This window comes from Anolis sagrei, chromosome 2, assembly GCF_037176765.1.
Source record: "Anolis sagrei isolate rAnoSag1 chromosome 2, rAnoSag1.mat, whole genome shotgun sequence".
Lineage (NCBI taxonomy): Eukaryota > Metazoa > Chordata > Lepidosauria > Squamata > Dactyloidae > Anolis > Anolis sagrei.
The window spans coordinates 252575657-252597265 of NC_090022.1; the positions used below are offsets into that span (position 1 = coordinate 252575657).

Genomic DNA, 21609 nt, shown 5'->3' on the forward strand with positions numbered 1-21609 from the left:
CAGAATATAAAGGCAAGATCTCTGTTCTGATACTCCAGGAAACCTTTTCTTCTGGCCCCGACCTTTTTTTTTTAATAGTCCTTTAATTGGCCCTAGAATTGAGTGGCCCCAGTCCCCTAGTAGGGCCACCATTGCTGAGACCAATCCTTGTACTACAGTATTCAGCCAGTGCCGGGTTTTTTTACCTTCTCCTTGGCCCAGCCCGTTCCAAATAGTCCAGGCCCCTTATTGAAATCTTTGCCCCTGGCAGCTTAACTAGCATGAAGAGAGTGGAACTGGTTTTAAATTGATTTTAATGTATATGTTGTGTTAACAGTTTATGTCTATGTTTCTGTTTTATATTTTATGTTTCTGTATTATTTTGCATATGTAGAAACTGCTCTGAGTCCCCAAGGGGAGATAGGGTCGTATACAAATAAAGTATTATTATTATTATTATTATCCAGAGATATAATGAACCATACATAGAGGAATAGTGCACGAAATGTGAGCTGTCCAGCTATAACTAACCATGATATATATATTTTAACTTTTGTTCTATCTTTATAGGAACCAAGGCAGAATGTTTAATCAACTCTGTGGTTTTGACAGCCATAGTTATATGGTGTTTTCCATTCATATTTACAAATTGTCTTCAGAAAGCAGAACTGCAGAAATACTGACTCTTGAGTCTATGATATCTGAGGTATTGCATATGACATTGTTCCATATCTTAACCTTAAAATCTATATGAAGCCATTAGAGGAAATCATCTGGGAATATGAAGTTAGGTATCATCAATATGCTAGTGAAATCCAGCTTTATTTCCCTTTTGTCATCATATTCAGCTAAGGTTGTGAAAGGGCTGACCTGCTACCTGGACTCAATGTAGGTCACTTGGGACCAGAAATGCATTGCACCTCAGATTGGGGGCGGGGAGAGAGATTTTGAAATGTTTGCATATAATACATAACAGCATCCAAGTTTAAACACATTTGTTTACACTTCATACACATAGCCTGAATGTAATTTTATACACAATATCTCTCTGCATAAAACAAAGTTTATGTACACTAAACCATCAGAATGCGGAGGCGTCACTATTCTAGCCACTGGCATGAATAACTTTGTATTATTTTGGATTTCCAGATAAGGAGTACCCAACCTGTAATAGGGTAACTGAGAATAAATAATTTGAAGATGAACCTAACAGAACAGAAGCTTAATGGGCTGGGGGTTATTTTTAAAAAAGAAAAGAAAGCCATTTTAATTCTTGAAATCTCAATAGACAATTAAGAATAAATAATTAAACCATAAATCTGCTAAAATGTGCAAAGACAGGAATAAAGTGTAAACAACGTGAAGTACAATTTCATATATGGTTGGCTATCATTTAAAAAATCTATAGAGAACTAGCTGTGCCCTGCCACGCGTTGCTGTGGCCTATAGTAAAACTTATCAAAGTTGAGGTAGATATCTGGACTATTATGAAAGAGAGGTACCTACCTATTACTTCCCCCTTTTCCTCCCCCTTTCTCTCCTTTCTTCCTTCTCTACCTTTCTTTCTTTCTTTCCTTCTTTCACTACTTGGTTCCATCCTTCTCTCTTTCCTTCATTCCCTCCCCCTTTCTTCCTTTGCCTTTCTTCCCTCCCTGTTTGCTTCCTTCTTTCTCTTTTTATTTCCTTTTATTTCACCACCATCATAACAATAACAATAATGCAATGCATTGCCTCCGGGACCTGACACCTCTCCCATTCCCCCTAAAAGGGTCTCAGAGGAACAATAGCATAATAATAATAATAATAGAAATAACAACCTTTACCCGCCACGTGTTACTGTGGCCAACCTTCCCTCTTTCTCTCCTTCTTTCCCTCCTTCCTTCCTTCCCTCCCATCTTTTCTTCTCCTCTTCCTTCTCTATCTCTTTCCTTCCTTCCCCCCTTTTTCTTTCTCTTCTGGTCTCTTTTCTTCCTTCTCTCTTTCCTTCTTTCCTTCTTTCCTTCCCTCCCTCTTTCTCTACATCTTCGCCCTTCCTTCACTCCCTCTTTCCTTCCTTCATTCCCTTTTTTCTTTCCTTCTCTCCTTCCTTCCTTCCCCCTTTTTCTTTCCCTCCCTCTGTCTCTCATTTCATCCTTCTCTACCTCTTTCCTTCCTTCCCCCTTTTTCTTTCTCTTCTGCTGTCTCTCTTTTCTTTCCTTCCATCTTTCCTTTTCTTTCCTTTTCTTCTTCCTTCTTTCTCTAACTTTCCTTCCTTCCCCCTTTTTCTTTACCTCCCTTTCTCTTTCTTCCTTCTTTCCTTCCTTCCTGTCTTTCCTGGATTTTGACAGGGCGGGAAGGGGCGGGGTGGGGTTTGGAGGTGGCGTGAAGTAAAAGGAGGTAAGATTGCGGCAGGGGAGTGATGGAGCGTGGGGTTGTGTATGTGTGTGCGGCGGCGGGGGGAGTGATGGAGCGTGGGGTTGCGTGTGTGTGCGCGGCGGCGGGGGGAGTGATGGAGCGTGGGGTTGTGTGTGTGTGTGCGGGAAGCGGCGCGGCGGGGCTTGGAGTGGTCATGACTTCCGCAGAGGGAACGTTGGCTGGAAGGCTGTGTGCACACGCCAGGGAACTTGCGGCTGGGCGCCAATGCGCATGCTCAGTTGTTTTGCCGTTTTGTGAGTGTGTTGTTGTGTTGTTTTTCATTTTGAGTAGATATGTTTGTACCTTGTGGGTTGTGTTATGGGCATGGGAATTTTGGTTAAGTTTCGTTGGGGGGTTGTGGAGTTTTGCTGTCCCGTTGAACCAACCTAACAGATTTATATATATAGATGACGGGTTGTCAAAATACCTGTGCAGTGTTTTTAGAGATGAACAGTACAAGATACATTAATTTCATTCTCCCACTCTCTGTTTATGGGAAAGAAATTGGCACCTTCTATCCCTGCAGTATAACCAGGAGTGAAGTATTCATAACAGCCAGAGGCAGAATAAAACTTGATTATGCACAACAAGCATGTAACATTCTGAGCAGCATATAAAATGTCTCTGAAACCACCTCTTTCCAACATGCTGAACACAAAACTCACCCAAGGTGCGGAAGGTACCAGAAGCGACAATGTGAGCAAGTCACTGCAACATTCCTCCATGTACTGATGACACTGAGCTGCATGATTTATCAGTCGAGCATAAACAACAGTTGGAAGGATATGATGAGCTGTCTCAGAGGACATCTGTCCTGGGGCAAGCATGAAACTCAGATTTTGCCTTATGGCAAGCAGGTGTCTCCACAGCCTGCTAAGTTTTCCTTCAAGGGCACTCTGTGAAAACATAATACGCGCAAGCACAAGGATTAGAATGAGCTAGAAGAAATGGTAAACATTGAGAGAATGAAAACACGCTAATGATGCCAGGTGAAAGGCCACATGCCCTAGCTAAACACCTGCAGGCACCACACCGGACAAACCAAGAATTATAAAACAATCTCTTGGGAGCATTAGCAGAGATGTCATACTCCAAATATTCTGCCTCCTCTTCTGCCCCCTTTCTCAGCCATCTGTGGAGAACATGTGTTGAGGGAGCATGATCTGACAAAGCATAAAGCACAACAAAGTGCCAGACTTCTAGCTTCTTAAAACAAACAAGAAAACAGAGATCAAAGCCACTGTCCAAATAAAGCTGATTGCCTCCACACACAAAAGAAAAGCTCGGAGCCAGAAGAGGAAAAGAGGAAAAACTTAAAAATGTCCAACTTCTAAACAAGCGTATTTAAAAAAGCATAAGCAAGGAATGTTTATCTTCTACCTACCACAGAATCCTGTGTCCTTTTCCTCTTGGAAAAGGCCAGCTGTTCTTGAAATTTATTGAACAGCGTGTTTTCATTTAGTAAAAATATTGAGAAATTAACCATTATTTTGAAGCAATCATGGCAAAAAGATTTAAAAAAATAAAGAAAAAGGAACAGGAGAACCTACAGCTGTGCATTCCAAAGAGCATGATAAAATTAGGTGAGTATGTATTCTGATAACCAAACATGTCCACTTAAAGTAATCACTCAAGACAAGATGTAGGTGTTCATGCAGATATCTTCACAAGACAGCTTATTTGCTTGAATACCACAATACATTTCCCCCCTCGTCATTTAGGTGCAATTTTGAATCCTTCAATTTCATTCAGTACTCATTTGATGTCTCCAACTGTTACATATAATTAGACATTTCACAGCTGGTACCTTTTTAAATTTCACATAGGGACGACTGGAAATGAAAATCAGGTTATTTCAAGAACTGCCTTTTTTGATAATACAGGTGTGCATTTTAATAGACAAAGGGCAACTGAAAATGAACAGAAATTGCAATTTTGCTTCAAAAAGGATGCTGTGTTTCACACAGATACGCAAATTTAGCACAACTAAAATGGAGATATACAAGTTTATCCCAACCCTGAAATTGAGCACTCACCATCTACTAAAAACAGGAATCAGAAACTTTAGTGGGTGCAGGTGCCATTTTTGCCCTTGCCCAGACTTTAGCAGATTGCACCAGCCCATGTAGCCCCTCTACTTACTCCATATTTGTCACCTCTAATTTTTTAAGAAGACTACTTGGGATATATACAGGCCCTGCGAGACTAAAATAACCTTTAAATAGATAATCATACTCCACAGGGACTTCAAGAAGGAAATGGTTATTTTAATGCCAATTTTGTTCCATGGGACTCCTGTGGGAGCTCTGGTGTATCATATGTATTCTGCTACTAGCTTCCTTTAATATATTAGTTTGTTTTCTGCTGCTCAATTATTTTTCTAAGCTTAAGGTAAAACAGAAAACATCTGAAGGACACAGGAAGGGGATAGTAAAAATATATTCGGTCCATCTTGGATAATTTGTCCCTGCAATCCATCTGTTCCAACTAAACATGAGTATTAGTTTAGGGATACAAATTCAGACTTCAGTCCAATGGAGTTACACATATTTCAACTTCAATGAAATCAAAATGATACATAAATGTAACTTTCAAGCATTTATGATTACCTATTTTATCTTCATTTTCATAAAAATAAAATGTAACTAAAATATAAATTAGCTCTTGTCTGCCCTCCAACCTGCTTTGATACCAATTGCCACTAAGATCCCAAAAATTGTTGATGGTCAACAAAAGGAAGAAGTGGAAATAACTTAATTTTACATTAAGATTTCAATCGCTGGCCATGAGTATCTAATATTAGAGTAATACTATCACTTTTTTGTACTCATGTACAAAATGGGTTGCTGAAAATTCCTGTTTGTTCCTGAAAAGCAGATATCTGCTGTCTAAAGGGTTCCTTCAAACAGCCCAGTTCATCTTGTGAATATCCACAACAGCTGTTCAACACACACAACCATTTCAATATTTCCTCATACAGGATCAATTCCAGACCATTTTTATTTTGGTCCTGCTTTTCCCAGAACCAGAATTATACTAGACATCCCAAGAGAAGCTGCACCATAAACATAAGGTATGTGCAATGTCATTATGATATGGACAGTTTTAGTTTCAAAACCAGCAATGCCCTGCAGGATAATTGTAGTGATAGGTAAACTGACTCTGAAGTAAGCTACCATTGATTTATATACCATTCTTTCTTTAAGGTATATAAATCAGGGTAAACTAAAAAAAAAAGACATATCTCCTTGGGAATATTTCAATAAACAATAAATACATAACTGTAACCTCACCGTCATCAGAATACAGTTTGAAAAAGGTAATCAGAAGTCTGAAATTGTTTATTATCTGAATTATTTGAATATTCAAATAGTTAAAAATTAATTCTGTTGGATTAATTGTTAACCTCTTCTTTAAGCCATTAGATTAAATGGTTTTGTACTCCTCTGCAGATTTCCTCTGATCTCTATAAACATTTAAAAGTGCTTGACAATTAACAGTGCCCCATTTTAAGAGCACTTTGTTTTAAGCATATAATCACCCCCAGCAGAAAACTCAGGGGTAGGGCAAAGAAGACATGAGTCCTTGGACGTCTTCAAACATGCCGACAGAACTGCTGTGGATAATAGTGATTCTGACAGTACACGTCTAGGGACATTGGAACCCATCACCCCATGCCCTACACCATTCTGGCTTGCCCCCTTCTTACCACATGGGTGAAGCATCTGCGAGTTGGGTCGCCCCACTGAGAACAATACAACCACTGGAAGCCTCCTGTGTTGCTGCAGTAGCAATTCTGGTTCCGCAGCAGTTTTGCCATGGAGCTGCCCTGGAAGTACTTCTCCAGTGTGTGATGGAAACAGGTGGGCTCAGTGGCAGAACCTGAGTTGCCGCCAAATTTTGCCCCTTGTGAAGAGGTCCTTAATTTTAAAAATCTTATGCCAAATAAAACTTTTTTTTAAAAAAGTACCACAATACCTTTTATTAACTGACTTCATTACTATCCAAAAGGATTGCTTTGCAAATGACATCATCTGCTAAATGAATATGGTTTCCATGCAGGAAGAAATACATCACAATGGGGGGGGGGGGGGGAGCCACAAATGTATTTAGTTGTATTCACAGATGATGGAAAACTGTAACAAATCCTTCAGTGGATTACAGATTTCAAATGTTCACCTCCTGTGTCTTAGTTCAAAGTGCAGAAGTCAAAATGAACGGCTGTTAAGAGTTGCATCTCCTATTCCATTCCTCTTGCTGGGGCCAGTGAGCTACACTATGAAAGCTCACAAAGAATAAATGTTCTTGCTGGCTGATCTACGCTCCTGTAATGCATGTGCACAGACATGTGCATGTGTGCACATTTCCCCTTTAGAAAGACATCAAAACCAGTCTAAAAACTGATGATGGAATGCTACTGCTGATGTTAAGTTGCCTGGATGTGAGGTCACCCGGAATGATATGTAAGCTATCTCCCAACTTTGAAATGAAAAACAATGCTGCGTATAAACCGTGTAAAGACTTATTGATTCAAAACACAGTAAATCAACACAAAGACAGTTTAATGCCCTACACACAAATATACTTTCTAAGAATGAGTGATAATATTTTTCTCAAAATCTAGCAATATTCAAAATTATGAATTGAAATTTTATTTCATTTCAGTGGTATTGGGTTTTTTCCCCATTCTATTTAAAAAAGCTCTTGCAAAGTCACTTCATAGTACATTTCTGTGCTCAGGGTTTCACCTTTGGTATGAGCAGCAGCTTGAGCCATCAAATTTAACCTTAAATAGATAAAGACAATGAAGCATAGTAAACAGGAGCATACTTCTTCTTCCAGAACAAGGAGGAAAGGTTACCCAATCAAATCGGCTTTGATTAGCATCACCTCTCTGCCCATTTCTCTCTCTTTGCAGCTGAAGCCTTCTCTTCTGAAGCAGGAGTTTTTCAGTGCATTATTTCAAAGAAAGATCTAAAAGGTTCCACATTAAGGGCTTTTCTTTCATGCCAAATGTTTCCAATATATACAAACAACTTCTACTATGGATTTCATTAAGTAAGCTAAACAAAGTTATTTTTTCAACAGAAGTGCCATCATAAATTTACATGTAACTTCCAAGCATGTTCTGTTAAGAAAATGGAATCTTATATTAACTGAAATTATGCAGGCAAATTGTACTGTTTCTTTATATGACTCATTTAATTCAACAATTTAACCAGTACCATAGATAAGTAAGAAAACAAACTTGTTTACACACATAAATATGTTTTGGAGCGACTTCCACAGAAACATAACCAAAGGAAGTATCATCCTTTAAAATGAGAGAGAAACGTACACATAATCAAGCACTAATATGTAGCAAGGGCCTCAGGAATAATCTGTCTACAAGTTTAGGGAGAAGTTGCATACTAGCAGTAGATGTTCCATACCAGTTCTCCTTTCATTGAAAGCCATCAATCACCAATATGGAGCACCAGACTTAGTAAAACCACTCATGAATATAAATGCAAATATAAACATTTATTTGTATATGAATGTATTCATAAAGACAGTAATCTAAACCAAAGATGGCTAACTGCGGATCCAGTTCTCTGGGATGCTTTGGGGACTCATGCCCTCAGTACATCTCACACTCTTAATTTTTATGCTTTTTCCCATTTTTAAACTAAACTATCCCCTACAAAGAGATTTGTGGAAACCATCCCTATATTTCTCAAACCACCCTTAATGTTATAGTCTCTGAAAAGATCTTTATTTTAACCACAAAGTAAACCAGAAGCGATATTTTTTCCCAACCATAATCAAAACCATGGCTCACCTCCTCTGTAGAAATCAAGACAAAGTTTCCACTTTTAGAAAGACTTTTCATAATTATATATGAATGTGAGAAACTGGAATTTGTTCTAACAAAAATCAGAATAAATCATGATGTTAGATTCCGACTTGTTATATAACCATTATCAGAATAAACTGCAAAAATTTCCACAGTTGTATGCAATCTTAAGAATTCTGTAAGCTCCTTCCTATTGATGTAGATAGCCATTTGAACCAAAGATGTAAAAATAAATGTATATTGAAAACTTTAGTATACCATAGAGACATTAATCCATATGTACCTTTTAGAGGTTTCAAAATAATATCTAAATCAACATTCAGAACAAAACTGTAGCAATGTTCTTGGAAACACCACCATGAAGAAGAGAATTCCAATACCAATAATAAAAAAATGAATGGTTAAACTTTTAAAATATTTTCCTGGCAATTGTTTGCATCAAATTATGGCTTATAAATAACTTGAAGCAGTTAACATCATTCTGCTTCAAGAGAATTTGAACCAGTTCTTAAAGAAAAACAGAACAATGGGTTGGAAAAAGATTACCATCAGTAAAGAATGACAAGCTTGAATTCCACAAAAAGATATGAAATACTGCAGAAAAGAAATACTTCACAGCACGTATCAGCTTTCTGAACAGAACGTAAAACTTACGGTAGGCCTGTTAACACCATATGGAATGAGAAGGTGTTAAGGAAGTGTTCTACTGTTGCAAACTTGTGAAGTAGTGAAGATAGAAATCTTAAAACTCTAATAAGGCAGGAATAAATTAAGGGGGAAAGAAGAACCAACAGTTAAAACAGAAGAATGTCACTCAAAGTGGTGGTTCAATGAACCACCGTCAGTACACAGAGTCTCTAGATACAACAGAAATAGCAGAAGCCAATGGCCACAAATACTGTACAATATTAATCTCAAAGCACTGGTCTATAGGACCTATTCTTACCTATGGAAAAAACATGAGGGAGGAAACCTACACCAATGTGAACTGCTCCTCTGCGTTATCCAAAAAATTAGGAGGCCAAATATTACATAAGAAACAGGAATACTTGTTCTTTCATAGAATGCAAGACTTATCTGGTGAAGTAATGAAGTATATGCACAGAGCCCTAAAAGCAACCCTGTTGAAAGGGTTATGGAAGGGGATTAAAACATGACCAATACAGGCTCCATCTTGAAAATAACAAATAGCTGAGACTGTAAATTAGAAAAAAAAAGTGAAGCGAAGAAACAATCGATTCCAAGCAAAAAAAAACGCTACTATTTAGAGAGGAGAATAAGGGAAATATACCATTAGGATAGCTGTAAGGCATATGTTTAAGATAAAGGTATGTAGGTATTATAAACCTGCATATACTGCATTAGTGCAGAAGAAAAATGAATGCAAATGTAAATTGCTATATGGAAAAAAATATTTAGTTTGGCCAAGATTATGTAGAATACTCCAGTAACATCTATTAAAATACATGTCTGAAGCTTTAGAATCTAAGAACTTTCAAATCTAGAATCCAGATTGTTCTGTTCTATACCTTTCCCAAATGCACTTCTTTATGTGAAATCACATGTACAATGAACTACAATGGACTTAACAAACCTTTTTGCAAATAAATGCAAAACAGACTCAGAATGTACCTAAAAATCTAATAGTTATTAACCAATTTTCAGGGAAACAAACTACATTTAAATTTAATGAACATCAAATGTGTGTATCATTGCAAATGCATTCACTGTTAGATTGAATGCAATAAAACTATAAAGAAAGAGAATTACAGACATTCTTAAGAAAACACTGCATATGACTCTCTCTACATTGCTGGAAGGTGACCTTTTCCCAAAATACTAAATTAAAATTATGAAGTGCTCCAAGAATGAAAATGCATATTTGTCATTGCCTTTAGCATAACAATTGTTACAGCACATAGAGTTGTATATTGGAGATTTAATTGCAAAACTTACTGCATGTATGTTAATATGCAATGCAAACTCTTCTCAGCAGGTGTTCCATGTGATGAAGTGAGTTTCATGAATAATTTATTAAGAAAGCCACTTCTGCCAAGATACAATTTGCAACATTTTTCAAGTGAGATCAGTAAAAATCAGGAGCTGTCACTGCCAATTTGTTCCAGTCTGGATTCTAAAGGTCACACCCTTAAAACGCTACAGAGGTTAAAAATGCCCTTTTCTTCTTTTACATGTCAATCGACATATCGTAGGCTTTACTTCAACATGACCAATTTAGAACACAAGATAGTGATATTTTCTAGACAAATCATAAAACGAAAACTGTGGAAAGAATGGCAGCATCTTGAATTGGAGTCCACATATTTTGTTTATCTGGATCGCAAGTGTATATTCCTCTGGCCCAGTCCATGTCCCCTCTCCCCCACACCAAATCAAGTGATTATACAGATCACCAAACTATTCTTTGGTCGTTCACTTCAGATGTAAACTAGGATGTGCGTACGTTGTCCTTCCCTCCTCCACTCTGATGTGGACACAAAGAGGAGACTGGAAATATTTTTAGCACTGCCCAGGATATATAATTATGGTTTGTTTCAGTATTGTAGTGTATATTAACAAACAGATATAATGATAAATGACTAATTAGTATTAAAAAGGAAATGAAACAATGGTTTCAAAAAATCTTCATTGCCACACAGGAGAAGGAACAGAATGCATAGCAGCCCAAGGCTCAAACAAGTTTGCATATAAAACTAGATTATAGCTTAATTCGGCTTCTAAACTAGGCCATATTATCCTAAATCATTTCCCATTTTCATATTATTAAACATTACTAAATATTAATTATTTTCTAAAAATATGCATTATCCAATGTTGTTTAAATACAATATACAAAAAAAAACATCATAAGTAAATACATCACAGTGTAGAGGAATCTTAACAGACAATCTACACTGTGTAAATACATCACAGTGTAGAGGAATCTTAACAGAGAGAATTCGCAAATAAGAGTAGCTCTCCGATTCACCTCTGTCATTCTCAGTGTGATCTGAGTGACAGAACATGAGACAGAGGTGAGCAAAGACATGAGGGTGAAGCTACTATATTGCTCTCTTCATCTATTGATTCAATAAGCTTCTGCGATGAATGAGCAGGGCCAATATAAAAGCAGTGATACAAGAGGACAAATATAACAACCAAGCTGTTTAACAAGACAAGACACAATAGAAGTTATAGGATGAGGTGCAGGAATACAGAAATATATTTTTAAAACTAAAAATACACAAATATTTACAGAGGTAGGCAGTCATGAGCAAGACGCCTGCCCCACAATCCTCATGTTAAATAGCCAACTAGCAAAAGATAGATATACTGATACGAAAAGGTTCCCTCTGGATTCTCTGTACTAAAAATGTATTTCTCTGCCTATTGCTTTTGATATAATATAGCACATGTGGCATCATAAAAGGACTTACACTCTCAAATGGCATTTTTTGGAGGTAAGACAGCAAGGTATTATATTGTCTGATTACTTAAATAGCTCTTGATTTCAATTTCAGTGGTAATATTTATGCTTTCCATAGAACACAATAAGCCAAACAGGATTTTGGAGATTTACTGATTAAAAAGAGAAATAGATTTTGATACTGCACTAGTTTGTTCCAACATATGAAAGTACTTTAAATAAAAACGTTACAATCAAGGCAAAATTGTGTTTGTTTACATTTCAGATTATTAAGTCCTTACCACATATCTAAGATTTAAATTTTCTACTTTGCCATAGCAAACATCCAAAAGGGTCATCGACTGCACAGTAAGGTTTCGTCCCAATGTCCAGGGCAATGCAAGTTTTGAAAGATCAGAAACCTAAAGGAAACAAAAAGCAGAACAGCACCATCCATTTAATTTATGCTCATTTAGTGAAATCCTGGGTCATCTCCATTTTCAAAACCATCTACTGATTTCTAGGTAGATTCATCTTCCAGTGAACAAAACATTTAAAAGCACTTTTTATATACTATTTTCAACAATTTAATTAGATTTAATTGACATTAAATACTCAACTTACCATAAGGAATTGTGCTGACAGAAATTTGTAACTCACAATAACACAATCTTGTTCACTTAGTTCAATTATCAAGACAAAGCCATGTTTTGTAGGAATTGATAAATAGCAGAAAGACCAGAAAAAATATTCTCCTTCTTCAAATAATGATTAGACTTTTTAATGCTTCACTTTAGCACTATAAATAGCAACAAATTGGAAGAGCTAATTATAGATAGTGCAAAGTTAAAAGTTCAAGGGGAAGACTATCTCTTATAAAATCCATCAAGTACAGTTAAAGTTCACAATAGCTGAAATAATAGAAAAGCACATATGGAGAAATATTATAGTTGTTGTTTCAGGCAACAATACCACTAATCCTGGTCAGTCTCTATGATTTTACCTTATCAGTTGCTCAAAAGACAATTCTAAGGCTATCAATGGTCACCAATGAGACAGCTTCACACCACATTAGAATGATCTCCTGAGTATATCCTGACCATAACATTGCCATTTCGGACCAATTGGGAATCAATATTTTGAAATGGTAAGGGCTCGGGTTTAACAAAGAGCACATTTCTATTAGCTAGTTTCACCTAATAATGTTAGTTGGACAAACATCACACTCTAAAGCAGTTCATTTATATTATTTAATTACAGGATTTACAAATGATCCTTATAAGTCTTGTCAGAACTGTCTCCTTAATGCTAACAAGCAGTTGTAATAGAGGATGGTGGTACATAATATACTTTAAAACTATTTTCTGAGTTTATGACAGAAGCATGACTGAAGTGATGATTTAACAATCATGTATGTGTGCCTTCAAGCTGTCTGTTGATCTATGATGACTTATGGTTTTTAAGGCAAGAAATACTCAGTTCCTTCTTCTGAAATATAGATTTTGACATATACATATATGCAGAAGAAGTTGACAGAACAAGATCAAAACACACAGATACCTCGAAAAACATTTTTAAAATCGAACTAGAAAAATCCTTAATCAACCAAATTATTACACAGCGCCAACTAAGAAAGAATCTTCCACACAAGGCAAAAAGCTAAGGTTCAGAAATATCTAAATTATACATATCCAAAGCTTTCTTTGCTCAACATAAAGAAACACTATTAGTTATGACAATTTCAAAAACTGTTATGAAGCTATTAACATTCAGCCATAACCAGGACAGACTTTTGCAATAACACATTTAATGGATTAGTAAGTGAGACAAACTAGAGTTTTCTGAATCAGAGGTTCTCTCTTATTAAATCTGGTAAAGGAGTCACTGCACTTATTTAAAATGATTAACTTTGCGTATTCTTGTTGTCCTGTGATTGAATTCCTTCAATGTCCTTCAGCCCATGTGTTGAAACTTGTTTTCACTACATGGAAACAAGTAAGGAAACTGTATAGCAGCAACTGTGATATTGTTCCTCATGTTTATTAATGGCGTATCTACACTCTAGTAGATCATAGTATTTGTCCAGAAGTGACACTTGGTCTGAGAGGAGATTGGGCATATTCAGTTAACTATTCAGCTTGCGGCTGACAAAGCACAGACAGGATGCTCTCAGGAGAATTCTGCACTAAGTCATAATTTGCCACAAGCTAATGATGGATCCTCAGGCTGAACAAGCTCAATATCAACATCCACAACACTAAACAGATCCACAAAATTAAATCCAGAACACTACCACAGCGTTCATCTTCTGACTGCCAACACATGGGGATTTGCTAATGACAATGGCTCCTTGGCAATTTGAGTATTATAATTCTTGCACCTGACCCCCTTCATTTAACTAATGTACACTGCATGAAGTAGGAGCACCATATGCAACTATAGATTTCTCAATATGCAGCAAATTAGTTTTGAATGAGCAGCTATAATGTAAGACTCGTGGTGCTACTGGAACATTGATGAGATACCAGTTCTCTCATATGAGATACATATTAAGGAGTCACTCATGTGTATAAACACCATAAACAGGAAAGGAAATGAAGCCTATCAGGGGCCTTGAAGGGCATATTATTTTTAAAACCAGTTTTAATCTTCAGGAAGCTGATTTGCTTTTAAAATCTGCTTTATATTCCACCCTACAGGCATAGTTTGAAATTAGCTACCTAGCTTTTTATTACATCATCATCTACAATGTTTATTCCAACTCTTCACAGTTGGGTGGGTGCCTATAGCACATTAGTAGGAGAGATCCTCCATGTAAGGAAGGAATGGAGAAACCTTTTTGTTCCCATTATGACCTGGGTCCAGGACTTGCCTTTCATGAAAAGAAGGACTTTATTCACAGAGGCTCTCTGTATTGCTTTTCAGCTCACTCCATTCAGCAGGGTTCATAAACTTTTCCTCTAGCATTTTCTGGTGATTAAAAAGTTACATATACCAAACCCTGGATCTGTCACAATGCCCTGTGGAATCTGAGGAGGTAAATCTCGAAAGGCACGTGGCTCCAAATGACAGCTCTCTTGGAGAATACGATGATTTCTTAGCAGGCACAAATCATGACAACTTGGTGCTCTTGGGTTTATTTGGATTCTTGACCAGCTTAAGAAATATGCCTTATCATCTTTCCCTTTTGGCTTTTCCGATGCTGGGAAGTGGAGCAAAATGATCTGCATTAACACCTGGAAATGAATGCTGAAAGTAGCCAACTTCTCTTCTCTCTTTAAGATCAGCAGGAGGAAGAACTGTTTGCTCAATTGGATGTTGCTGAACCGCAACTTCCAACATCTCTAGCCAGCATAGCCAATGGTAAAGAATGCTGCAAATTACTGGGGAAGATGCATAGTACTGCTCCTTGCTCTGAATAAAGACAGCAAATGCAACAGAAATAATTTGTCTTTGGATGCTGCTCCCCTTGTAATACTTTAATTTGGAGCACCTGTTATTGTCCCTATGTCACTAAGGTTACCTCTGTAACCTCTATAACCTTATTAACTCTCAGATTCTGTATCTAGTCAAAATACTTTAGCTCACAACCTATCCTCTTCGTTTATATCTAATTAGATCTGAAAATGAAAATGTATCATTTCTTCCAACCTAATAGGTAGACATTTCTCTTAATGGAAATATGTGCCATCTTAAGTTTTTTATACTTTAGTGTCAAGACTGATTGAATATGCCATAAAATCATTTTTATAGAATTTCATTTATTTTAGTTTTTTCTCTTATCCTTTCACTTGCTTCTAAGGTCTCAATTTTCTGTTTCTCATTTAATTTTTCGGGAGTACATTCGGGGTACATTCTATGTCTAGTGAAGAAAGCACTGCTGGAATGATACCAAAAAGAGGTAACACATTGGGGAGACATGGAAGTAGAATGTACCCCAAAAAATTGAATGATATTTAGTTATTAAACCTGCATGCCACTCAGGCAGAGAAGAGAGATATTAGACTATATTAACCTGCAGAAGAACCAGCAAGCATTTCCTGCTGCTTCTTGAAAAATTTAATTAGCTTGACATAGACTATGAAAAGTGATTTCTAATATCACGGAGATAGGACAAGAACAAACTTGAGCTCAATTTCCTCAAAAATATATAAGAGGGTTTTTTTAAAATAAAAGCTAGCTACTCCTGCTTGACTGACACTGAAAAAATAAAAATGTGTTAGACATATTATGTTTGTTTGTTATATTATTTATAAACATTAAACTCTTAACAGGAAGAACCATAATGTGAACCAGCAACTATGCACAGCTCTCCATAGTCATCTGACAAACGATAATCATCGTATAAAATCTGATAATTCAAGGTTTACCTAAAAAGCAATGTTGTTTTCCCTTTCAGTGTGATTAATCCAAAATGTTTCCATTTCTTTGTAAGTTTTTTCTTTCTTCTTTCCTCAAGGAGTTCAAAAGGAGTGTATATACAAGTAATGCAATTGCATCCTGATGATCATGACTTCCTTGTACTTAAATGCAAGGTACACAATACCTCAATGGCAATTATGTGATTTTAAAAAATCAAAATTATATTCAGGAACAATAATATCTGGAAACAAAGTTATAAGCTTCTTAATAAAAGAATGGACAAACGAATTGGGCATTCCTCCCAGTATGGCCAAACACAAATTTACAAATTTATGGAAAGGCAAGTTAGACTTTTGCAGCAATCTTCTCCGCCTATAGTGGGAACTTGGGAGTGAGATCAACAGGAAAACGGGCAGTTTCAGCAAAACCTATGGCCCTCTAAAGCAATAGTACACTGCTGTATCACTGTGCTATTACAGTGCTCATTCATTAACATCTAGGTAAACTAGACAAGCTATTTAATCCATCATGGCTTTCACTTGATGGGAAGAGCTAGCTGCTGGGGACAGATTGCCAGTGGTGAAGAAAACACTGCTGGAATGATACCAAAAAGAGGTAACAGATTGGGGAGACATGGAAGTAGAATCACCATCTCTTTTGTTGGTGGTTGAAAGTAACCGATGGATACAGAGGCACACAACAGTCTATGAGGGGAGCACTGCCTTTATTTAGAGCTGTGGTGTCTAGCCTTTAGTCCACCAGGTGTTTTAGACTCCAGCTCCCAGCAGCACTGACCAGCTTGCCCAATTGTTAGGAATTCTGGGAGCCAATGCCAAAAACACCCAAAGGACCAAAGGTTGGATTTAGAGTGTCTGTGTGGTGATCCTATTTACCATATTAACCTACTGGAGCAGCTCTGTATGATTGATGGAAAGCTCTAGGAGGCATAGTGGTCCTGTGTCTTCTGACACAGTTGACTTAAGAAAGTGGCCTTGTTCACTCCAGTTAAGAATAATAATAATAATAATAATAATAATAATAATAATAATTTATTTATATTCCGCCCTCTCCCCGAGGGGACTCCTGTTAACCTGTGAGGCATCACAGGATTCCACTGTATCCATCATAATATTTAGTAACTATTGAAATGGTTGAATGAATTCATCAGGAGTTTTGCAGTTGGATGCCATCAATATGCTGATAGAACTCAACTATATTACTCCTTGCATTAGGAGTCAGGTGAAGATATACAGGAGGTGAACACTATAATAGGCTGAACAAGGGCCAATAAACTGACAATGAATCTTAATAAGATGAAAGCTTTGTGGGCTTTTTGTTTCCACATTTGGGAATTCAGAGTGCCTCTTGTCCTGGAGGGAAATATATTTGGAGTAGCTGTGTGAGCCATGCAGCAAAATATATTAAGTTGGCAAGTCTTACCTATACAGCACTTCAATATTTTTTTACATGAAACAGTACAGGGACTTCTTAGGAAACTCAATTTCTCTATCTAAGAAAGAAGAAATTAACTTTGTATTGGACAGGAACATCTGGATCTAAAGATAAGTTGCTTTTCTATTAGTAATGAAAGTGAAATTTTGTCATCTGTCTTTTAGTATTCTTCATCCCTGGTCCTCACATGGCCAGTAAGGGGAGTGGTCTCTGTCTGCATTAAAATTCCTCAACCTATCATCTCAGACAGAATGTACGACTGTGACATAAACATCACCAAAGCATTAGTGCACTGCTTTCAACTGTTTCAAATCTATTTGATTTCAGGTGATCTTATAATAATTTTGAATTGCTGTTTTGAAGACTGTTTTCCACAATGAGATCTTTTGATATAGCATAAGAGATAAATATTTAATAAATATTTATTAAATACAAATACAACTATGCAGAGAAATATTTTAATAAGTATCTTCTAGACTTTTTATTTATTTTGCTCTGCACTACTAGGAGGCTAACCTAGCACATAATGCAACTATGATCCCTAACCTCCCCTGCTTCAACAAGAGTGGTAAGAACTTATAAAAGAATGATGTATCTCATCCCACTCACGGTGTCATGGATCTGTTCTCCAAAATTTGTGCCAAGTTAAGTGGTACTATTATATTTTGGAAACTAAGAAGAATCGGGCCTGGTTGGTACCTCAGTGAGGAACTGCTAAAGAATACTGGGAGTTGTAGACTATATTTCAGAGGAAGTCAATGGCAAGTCACTTCTGAGTATTCCTAGCCAAAGAAAACCCCACAAAATTCATGGGTTCATTAATTCATGGGATCACCGTAAGTCAGATTGCAGAAACTTAAAAACACACATGTACAAACACACACAAATATAAAACCACTAAGAACAATTCCTAAATAAGTAATTGGTTCTACTCTTTTACAATTAATTCTTCCCAAACCCAATGCAAAACGTTTGTTGTTGTTGTTGTGTGCCTTGAAGTCATTTCTGACTTATGAAGACCTAAGGCAATTTCTTATAGGGTTTTGTGGGCCTATGAGTGTATGACCTGCCCAAGCAGGATCAAGCGGGGACTTGAACCTTCATCTCTAAAGTCATAATCCAATACTCAAACCATTACATTAAACTGGTTCGCAATTAAAGTCCTTACTACAAGTGAATATTAAAGTGTACAGGTTTCACGAGAAAGTGACGGACAACAGTTATTGATAGTTTATATTTGTACAATATACCATATATTTAAATATTAAAAATCCCTCATGCATTTAAAAATTACACTAATTGTTTAAAATTTTATTCTTGATGATCTTTGAACTCACTTGCTGGTTTCTTTGAAGTTTGCTTCTCATTACTTCACATTGCTCAATCATTTGACGAAGTTCTGAACACGGAATGGTTATTTCAGAGGCAGTTCCTTCAGTGCTAAGAAAAGAGCTGGACACAACTATAACCTATTAATAGTGTTAAAGGTATTTAACAAAGAATTTTCATTCATATCTGTTTACATAGTCACACAGGACTCATTTCTGATAAACTTTTAAAATTTTAAAGATAATTACAGATTTTTAATAATGTTTATTTGGCAAAACCGCTATTCAAAAACATTCCAAAGAGACATTTTTATGTAGCGGGAATGGATAGCTAACACAATATACAGTAGATTATGAGTACATGTTTGCAAAATGTACTTTTAAGTTTTTCCTTGAGCCTTTGTGATAATGAAGAAAAACATAACATTTGCTGAGCTTAGGGACACAGGATATTTAGGCATTGAATGTTTGCCTTTTTGTTTGTTGGAATCTGCCCTGAGTCCCCTTGGGTGATAGGATGGAATATAAATAAAGTCATTATTATTATTATTATTATTATTATTATTATTATTATACAGGAACTCTCCAAAAGTGAAAAAACGCATTCCCCCATTTTTTTTTTGACCTGAAGGAACACAACTCTAGTTAACTCTAGGTCTTCTAGGGCAAGTATCTGGTCCGCTGGAAATTGGCCATAGAATCACACTGGAGGATGTCAAGATTCCTAGAGAGAACATTTTTATTAAATCTGTGAATTATAAAATGTAGAAAAGTGAAACCCACAAATGTGGAAGGCCAACTGTAGTTCATTTGTTTTTTTAGTGATATACATATTTGCCATAGCTATACTTATCCGGAAGCAAGAGGCAACATTTTGAGAAATATGAGTATTAGCCAGAATGAATTTTTTTAATTTTTATGTTTTACAAGCTGTACCTGCCATGTGTTGCTGTGGCTAACCTTCCCTCCCTCTTTCTCTTCTTTCTTTCTCCCTTTCCTTCCCTCCTTCTTTCCTTCCTTCCTTCTTTCCTTCTCTTCTTCTTCCCTTCCTCCCCACCCCACCTTTTTTCCCTTCGTCTTTCTCCCCTTTCTTCCTTCTCTACCTATTCTTGGACTGCACCTCCCAGCAGTCCTCCTATCTATCTATTTTGTTTAGATTTATGATTTGGTTTTATGTATGTAAGGCATTTAATTTTGTCATTATTTTTTGTAAAATGCCTTGAGTCCCCCCAAGGGCAAGAAAAGTGGTATATAAATACAGTAAATAAATAAATAAGAGTATATAATCCTTAAACCTCTGTTCTTCCAGGAACAAAAAAGCTAAAAAACATAGAGAATGTTTTTGGAAAAGAAGTTAAAAGAAGTTTAAAATTGTAGTGTTCAGTGGTTTGGAACCTCTCAAACAGCCCAAATGTTTTGAATGTGGCTTATAGCCCAGGTTTCCCACACCCTTGAAATAGAGGGAAATAGAAAGAAAAGAGATTTAACACGTAATTGTCACTTAAGTACTAAGAAAATTGTGGCCAAACATCTTTTACTTTATAAAACATTCTTATTGTAGCTGTAATCCAACATCCTCAGCCTAGAATAACAATCTGCATGCGTGGGTATGTTTTACTGGCACTGCACAATCCCCACACAGAATAGCAATATTGTGCAACAAGTGTCAATTAATGTGTGCCACTGTGCAATGAACAGTAATGACTGCACACTGCTTAACAGCAATGCAAAATATTGATATATGTGCAACTCTCTTCCACTACTGTCAGCAGAATACATCTCTTGTAGTATGGCAAATAATTTCCACAATTTACATAATACAACTTACGCATGAACATCTCACCAACAGAATACCAGCAAATGTGTGTATTGTATTGTATATGTAAGTTTAATTAAGAGAATGTGAGGTTTCTAAACCTCAAAACATTGAACACAACAAATGTTGATTGTACTGCTTCCATGTTATCTTAACTACTTGGAAGATGAACTGGCTTCACAGAGAACAGATCGGAGACTATATAGTTGAATTAAACAAGAATTTATTAACTAACAAGAATTGTAGACTTTTTTATCCTCCTGAGTCTCACTACAAAGTCTTTAAAGAGAGAAGTAGTCTTTGAGGAAGAGACACAGTTCTGGATGAACTGAGGCTGTTGAATCTTTATTTTTTCTTATTGTCTCTTTCTTGTATGATGTTATACTGTCTCTAAGATGGTCTCAATATTTAAATCTGACTGGACTTGAATACAACTCCTACTGGACATGCTATTTTGTAGACTTTCCAGCCTTCCTCTCTCTTCACCTTCCAGTCACGAAAAAAGGGTGACTCTACCAAGAACCAGAAGTACCTTGCCAGAGACTCCACCCCTGGGGGAATTCTTAAAGAGGCAAGGCAATGGAGGTTTCAAATGCAAGGATGCTGACCCCCCAGAAATTGTACATAAAATATGAATCCCTCTAACTAAAAAGGGCTAAACTAGGGGTAAACAACGAGGGTCTTCATGGGCCACGACAGTGATCATCAGTTTATCCAGGTTGCCTGCTTTCATATCCCTTTCATTCAAGGGAAGATCAAGTATTTCTCCACTGCTTACCTAATCCTGTCACCAAGAGCTTCTAAAGAAGTGTTTAACTCCAACATAAGAGCAGCTCGAGAACTTAATCCTTCTGTAAGTAACACCAGCTGTACAAAAAAATCATAAATGGAACATTTTTTAAAAAATACCCAATTTTACCTCTTCTTAAATACTCTTTTATAAAAACTGGAAGAAAATGTTGACATTGAACAGAGGCTTTGTGAATAAATATAAGGAATATCCCTAGCTAAATATATGTCCCTATTGCAACTCTTT

General features: G+C 36.6%; 1 protein-coding gene across 4 annotated transcripts in view; it reads right to left on the reverse strand.

Annotated features, from left to right (window-relative positions):
- LOC132767170 (uncharacterized) overlaps nucleotides 1–21609 on the reverse strand; it is a 75811-nt gene that overhangs the window by 29965 nt on the left and 24237 nt on the right. For all 4 annotated transcript variants that reach the window (XM_060761827.2, XM_067464532.1, XM_060761825.2 and 1 more), the window contains 4 exons: nucleotides 21352–21440; nucleotides 18767–18881; nucleotides 11918–12037; nucleotides 3039–3269 (listed from right to left, as the gene is read on the reverse strand). In XM_060761827.2, coding sequence (XP_060617810.2) covers nucleotides 3039–3269; nucleotides 11918–12037; nucleotides 18767–18881; nucleotides 21352–21440 — 555 coding nt within the window. The remainder of the gene's footprint in view (nucleotides 1–3038; nucleotides 3270–11917; nucleotides 12038–18766; nucleotides 18882–21351; nucleotides 21441–21609) is intronic.